This window comes from Solanum tuberosum, unplaced genomic scaffold (assembly GCF_000226075.1).
Source record: "Solanum tuberosum cultivar DM 1-3 516 R44 unplaced genomic scaffold, SolTub_3.0 scf00250, whole genome shotgun sequence".
NCBI classification, from domain to species: Eukaryota; Viridiplantae; Streptophyta; class Magnoliopsida; order Solanales; family Solanaceae; genus Solanum; species Solanum tuberosum.
Genome location: NW_006239183.1, coordinates 81248 through 87847, shown reverse-complemented (window position 1 = coordinate 87847; position 6600 = coordinate 81248). Strand labels below are relative to the sequence as shown.

The following is a 6600-nucleotide window of genomic DNA, read 5'->3' as shown; positions in this document are numbered from 1 at the left end:
TTGAAGATGGTAGAAAATTAATTAGATTTTGACCTTTATCTACGGTGTCACGAGGAAATTTAGGACATGTTCTCATATGAGTATTCATTGACGACGTACCGTTACTTGATGTAGAAGCTGCATAAGTTTTCGCACAATACTTGCATTTGGCTTTCGTAGCTCCACTTTCATCGGTGAACTTGTCAAAATGCTTCCAACAAGTAGCTCTAGGTTCCATGGCTTTTCTTTTCTTTGAAGTATCAACATCAACTTCAACCTCATTCGGAGATGAGGTGTTAGGTATGCTCTCATTTGAAGCTCCACTTTCACTTACCCTACTTCCAATTTGTGTCATCTGTAAAAAAGTGAAACAAACAAGAAGAACAACAATCAGAATTCAGAAAGACACAGACACACAATACATTACAGTTCACAAATCACACAAATTATCACATAGTTGCATTATTGCATACTTGCATAGTTGCATTCAATGATTAAAAAAACAATAGAGGATTCACAATTTATAGCAATAAAACTCACAAATCATACATGTATGATGTACCAACACATCCTAATTCCTATGTCTAAAAACATAAGAAAGCATTCACGCCCTCAACAAAAGTTTCCAACATAAACAGTAACTAACAGAATTAACTAACTGATATTAGTCATATTACATTTCATAATCATGAAATGAGGAAATAAAGAAGAAGAAGAAAATATAAGGAGCACAGACATGCTCAATCCTCAATCTGGTAGTGAAGAATGAACAAGTTCATCACCACTAGGACTTAAAATTTATGACAGAACCAGTAAGAATCACCTCATAGGTCCAACACCCCAAAGCATAACAAAGAATGCAAACTTTTCAAGAACACTAAGGTACTGCAAGGATCACAGTGTTTTACTACTCTTGTTGTTTCACTTTTGGGGTTCCAAAAGGAAACTTCTATAAGAAATTCTCCAAACATTAGGCCACATTTGAAAATGGAATATGGCTCTTTCTAGAATTAAATCTTCCTATAAACAATGGAATATAATGACAGAACTCTAGAAATAAAAGAAAAGAAGAGAAATAAACATAAGCAATTTGTAATTTACTCTTAACCATGAATGTTAATTGGAAAATTGCATCTTGATCGTTAAAGAAAGTAATGGAAAATTTGCTTGGAAAGTGCAAATGCTCTCCTGAAATATGAAACCAAACAAAACTGAAATAATATATAGAGATTGCCAAACAATCTGGTTGAGCACAAGAGTCATGGACAGTACACAAATTTAGTTAAGAGTCTCTAAAGTAATATATAGAGATCATCTTATGATTCTTATCCAGTGAGCACTTACCTTCGATTTTCAAGTCGCGAGGGTCGAGCAGTGCACTGAGCAGTAGGCAGTAGTGGGCTGCACCTGCGACTTGCGAGCAGCTGAGCACTCAGCGAGGAGCCAAGAGCAACAAATGACAAGCTGAGACTGAGAGATGAGGGATGAGAGTTGAGAGACGACCTGCGAACCTGCGACGTAAGTCGTAACTGAGACGAGAGTTGAGAGATGAGCGTTAACTGTGAGAGACGAAAGTTGAGAGATGAGAGACGACTTACGACGAGTGACGAGAGTTGAGAGATGACTGATGAGAGATGAGAGTTGGCAGTTGCGGCGTATTTTGAGAGATGAGAAACGATGAAGATGTTAGGGAAATCACAAATCAATTTAGGGATTTTTGAATATTGATTGGAATTTGGTTAGTTGGCAGTGGGCATGGGCTGAATGTGATTGTAATTTGATTGGATTTGGGCCGGCTGGGTTGGGCATGGGTTGGCTGAAAGTTAATTAAGATTTAAGGGGGTAAAGAATATATACAAATAATTTCGGTTTTTCGGTTAACCGAATTTTTTAAGCTAAAAACCGAAAACCAAACCGAAAACTGAAAATATTGAAAATCGAAACCGAAACCGACCGAAATAACCGAAAAACCGAACCGAAATATAAAAAAAATCGGTTCGGTCGGTTTTTTCGGTTTTAACCATATTATGCCCAGCCCTAGATATAACGACTTGGAGAAACGAGGCTTTTGGAGCCAAACAAGTAAGATGAGTATAGTGAGGACCCTTGTCCATGGAGGTCACAGACAAAAGAGGAACTTGTTCCTGAGACGACACAATATTAGATGGGGGGGAGTTTCATGCCTGCGTTAACAGTCAAATATCACACATGCCATGAAATGACAAATAATATGGCTAAGCGACGTAACATCACCAAGGAATATCATGCACAAAGTAAGGGAGCCACATGAAGTACGTCACGTGAAGACAGTATGATGAAGCACATGAAGAAGCATGGTGCACAAGCAAGCTCACAACATCAACATGGCATAGTGTTAGACAAGGGCAAGGAATATACGTGAGGCAAGATGTCCACCGGTAATGCAATGGCCGGAGGAGGGGGCATGACTTGCAAGGATGGCAAGACCTATGTCAAGGTCGGAGATTTGAGCATGATGAGACATGCACATTTTTGCGTAGCACTTAAGCTCGAGGATCTTGGTATTTTAAAAGGCCTAGGAGTATCATGAGATCACATGGATGCAAGTGGAAGAATGGCTAAAGAAGTTCCGAGAATGCTAGAGACAATAGGAGCTCAAAGGAGTTCTTGAAAGATTTTAGCACATGCAAGAGAATTCTAGTGAGGGATGGATTTTCACGGAGTCAAGTAACTAATGCATCATGGTGACTCAGAGAGGCCTAGGAGGAAGTTTAAGTCGGCTAAGAGGGCTGGAGGACAAAATACAACACAAGGGAGGTTTGCGGAACATTCTAGAAGCGCCTAGGGAGATGTAGTTTTGGGCGGGGGGTGCCTAAGTGGGTACCGACTTAGGGAGCTTTCCCCACTGACTTTGAGACTTCTTTAATTCTCCCAGGAAGCCGATAGAAAGGAGGAGACCCCTCCATAATAGCCACGAGCAGCCAGAGACACAAACCAAAGCAACTACACACCAAAACCTCCCTTCTTTTTTTTGATAAAGAACACCAAAACCTCCCTTCTAGTGTCCTGGTCTTCCTTTCTTGTGTAGTTTTTCTAGTAAACCTTGTAAGTGCATATATAATTGCGTAATCAATAAAAGGGATATCTTCCTCAGTTCCCAAGGTTCGCAATTGTCTTGCCTTTGTGTCCCCAGTGTTGTTTGGCCTAGTCAAATACCACAACCACTGAACTTACACTTCCCACAACCCTTCGGGGTGGCCCAGTGGTTTGGGCTTGGTACTTCCATGTTGGAGGTCTCAAGTTCGAAACTCCTTGCCAACGAAAGCAAGGGGTTTGCCTTCTGGGTCGAGCTCGTCGCATTGGGCTTGCCTAGTGCAGGTTACCTCTCCTATGCGGTTTGCGAGCTATTGCATAGGAGCGAGGGTTTTACCCCGTGCGCACCCAAAGGGTAGCGGTTGCGGGTTTCCCTTTTCATCGAAAAAAAACTTGCACTATCCACAATCCCGCCGGACTTGACCCATACTTTGCCTAAGCATTGAGCTTGCTTGAGTCAAGCTACCTTTTGTGAGGCTGAGCTTAGTCTCTAATAAGGAGGGTAGTTTAGTTATAGTGCCACATGGATGCCAGTAAGAGACTAGGTTGGTGACAAATCCTTGTACAAGTTCAGAGATGGTAGCTTGCAAATTTGTTGCATTTTTAAGTTAATATGGGTACATGGACTTAGTCTTGGTCTTGTTAGAATAGGTTCATGAAGTTAGTGTGTGAGCTTTATTTTTGGTTATCAACTAGGTTTTATGATGGAAAGTATTCTTGAAGTTGATCTGGTATTATGATATTGAACCTCTTTTTGAGAAACGTCTACTAAGTTCTCTGGTCATCATAGTTTGAATACTTTGCAGGATGTTGACCATGTATTTAGGTTATTCTTTATTAAGACTTTAATTCGTTCTATATCATCAAAGTGGAATTTAGCCATAAGACCATGCAGATTGCTGAAACAAAATTGATGGACATACAATGTCAGTGTACTAACATAAAGGAAAGCCAGGGAACAGAAAGTAATAAAGACGGTCTATGACAGTCCATACTATAACAAAATTGATGGACAAACGATTCAACATCATCGTAATTAACATCAAGAAAGAACAGGGTACAAAAAGGAGGCTATAATTCTTCACTGCAACACTAATGTAAAGAACTGTGAACAGAAAGGAACCAGGATCTGCAGGAGACATGGATTTTCACATATTTAATAATCTCAGTTGTTGTCTATGATGGAGGGTAGATGTTGATATGGAGAGTTGGAGACCACGACTAAGATTCCTGAATATATGATTAAGAGGTCATAAAAAGTGGTTTCTGTTGCAGTTATTTTGTTAAATTTGTATGAGCCATTTTTATTTTATTTTTTTATCAAAAGGGGTGTATGAGCCATTTTTGATAAATAAGAAGTGTTCCCAAATCTTGGTTGTTAATGATGCCTGTAGTTTTGACAACAATTGCTTGATATAAGGTTAAACCATGGAGCTTCATAAACTTTTGGCCCAGAGACACGATGCAGAGTTTATAGATTGAGGTGCTTTCTTAGTATGTGTTACAGGAGAATAGCAAGGTTACATCTAACCATCTAAAAGGATAAGGGAGCCTTTTGTATTCTGTGTTAATCTGACTAGGAATTGTTTGTATGAGCTTTTAGTCAAGTTATGGAATTCAGTTCTTTGCCTTGGAACACATTCATGTGCCGCTTTTGAAGTGTTTTTTTTAATCCTGTGTTATGCAGAAACTGGGATATTTGACAAGCCAAAACATTACTGAATTTTGCATATACTAACTTGCTTTCTTTCCTTGCTCAATTGGGGGGAAGCCTAGGTGAATGTTAAAGTAATAAAAATGGTCAACTGCAGTTGCTGTACAAAACATGCAAAATAAGCAATGGTAGTTCATATTGCTAAAAAATAGTTTAGCAATGTTGCAAGCAGGAACTCCAGTTCCACATGGGAAAATTAGTCTAGCTAAGTGCAGTACCACTAAATTCTGCTGGACTCATATGGCTTTTCTTAATGTTTACAGGACGAACCCAATGTAAGATCTTCTCAATTGCACGACGAAGCATCTAGACATCCATGAGGATCACCTTTGTCATTAATTAGGTATATGTTTTTCCATTGCTAGTTGATATTACAGATGTGTTCAAGTTGAACCTATTGAATGATGAGGTTCTTCTTTCAACTTCCATTACAGGCTGTTTATGGAAGTACAACCAACAGGAAGAATGTTGTAGTATTTGTTTGTAAAATAAAAGAGGATCTTCAATGTAGGCAGTGCTTTTATTATTTTTACTTTTGTTCTTTGATAAACAAACTCCTTAATCTTTCCCTTCATTTTGATATTAGAGCTGGAAGAGTAAATACAGCTCTAAGTTAATTTCACCCTGTAAAGGCTGTTGTGGGATGTATTAGTTACTGCAAGTAAAGATGATTGATGTGAAGATATGTACACTTTTCTTCAAGTTAAAGCAAATGAGTTGTAAATGTAGGCAGTGCCTTTTTTTTTCTTCCCATTTGTTGATAAATAAGTGTTTCTATCTTTCTTTTCATTTTGGTATTTAGAGAGGATAAGTATAGACAGCTCTAAGTTAATTTCACCTGTAAATGCTGTTTTATTAATTGCTGGGTGAAAGAGATTATTGAGGTGAAGATAAATAGGGGCTCTTGGAGTCCAGCTGGGTGCAGTTGTTGAGTATAAATTGGACAGAAGCTGGATGAAGTAAAAATATTTCTGCTCTGAAGCATGTTTTATTCCAACCCAATGGTGAGATTGTTTAGATGGAAAGTATTTTTTTGTAATATGTTACTTTTTCTTTTTGGTGTCTTGTTGTAACAAAATAAGTTGTCCTTTTCATAGTGAGTGCGTTTCAGTGGAAAGAAAAATGTATTTTAAGTAGACTTAATTGAAAAAAAATATTTTTCAAAACTCTCTTTCAACCTGTTCAGTCGCCTATTCAATTCTCAATCCAGATTTGGGTTAGGGTTGAGACTTGGGTCAGTGTCGAGGTTGTGAGTTGAGTCTTGAATTGGGATTGAAAGTCAGGGTTGAAGTTTGGTGTTGGTGTCTTGGGCTTAGGTTTGGAAGTTTGGTTGAAGTTGGATTCAAACCATAGGTCTCGGTCAAGGTTGAGAGGTGAGTATCGAGCCGGGGGTACATAATTGAGTTTTGTGTTGGGTCAAGGTCTTAAAGTCTAGCCTGGTGATGAAACTTGTTCCACTCCCCAACCTCTAAGGAGTTGTAGAGCAATATCTTTATTGGCTGTTATGCAATCTTCAATTGAAGCTACTTCTGTGGATTGTGAAAGCATTGGGTCTGGTCTGGTGTCATAGTATTTGTCTAGATTATATATAAATGATGTTGGAATAATACTTTCTATTTACTAACCAAATATCGGAACAAGTAAGAAAGTCACTTATTTTTTACCAACAGAAGGAAAAATATACAGTGTTATTTATCTCTTAGTTTTTGCCAAATAATGGGTGGTAAAAGAAAAATGTTAAACGAGACTAGAACATGTAAATAATTGGTTACTTACTGTTCCACTTGAAGTTACAAATAATTGAAAAGGGCACATGATTTGTATTAATTCAGTAA

The 6600-nt window shown here is 38.3% G+C and overlaps 1 protein-coding gene across 5 annotated transcripts in view; it reads left to right on the top strand.

Annotated features, from left to right (window-relative positions):
- LOC102598983 (protein FAR-RED ELONGATED HYPOCOTYL 3) overlaps nt 1–5512 on the top strand; it is a 15375-nt gene extending 9863 nt beyond the window's left edge. For all 5 annotated transcript variants that reach the window (XM_006357811.2, XM_015313651.1, XM_006357808.2 and 2 more), the window contains exons 8-9: nt 5029–5108; nt 5200–5512. In XM_006357811.2, coding sequence (XP_006357873.1) covers nt 5029–5085 — 57 coding nt within the window. In that variant the 3' untranslated portion in view covers nt 5086–5108; nt 5200–5512. The remainder of the gene's footprint in view (nt 1–5028; nt 5109–5199) is intronic.
- Nucleotides 5513–6600: the final 1088 nt, after the last annotated feature.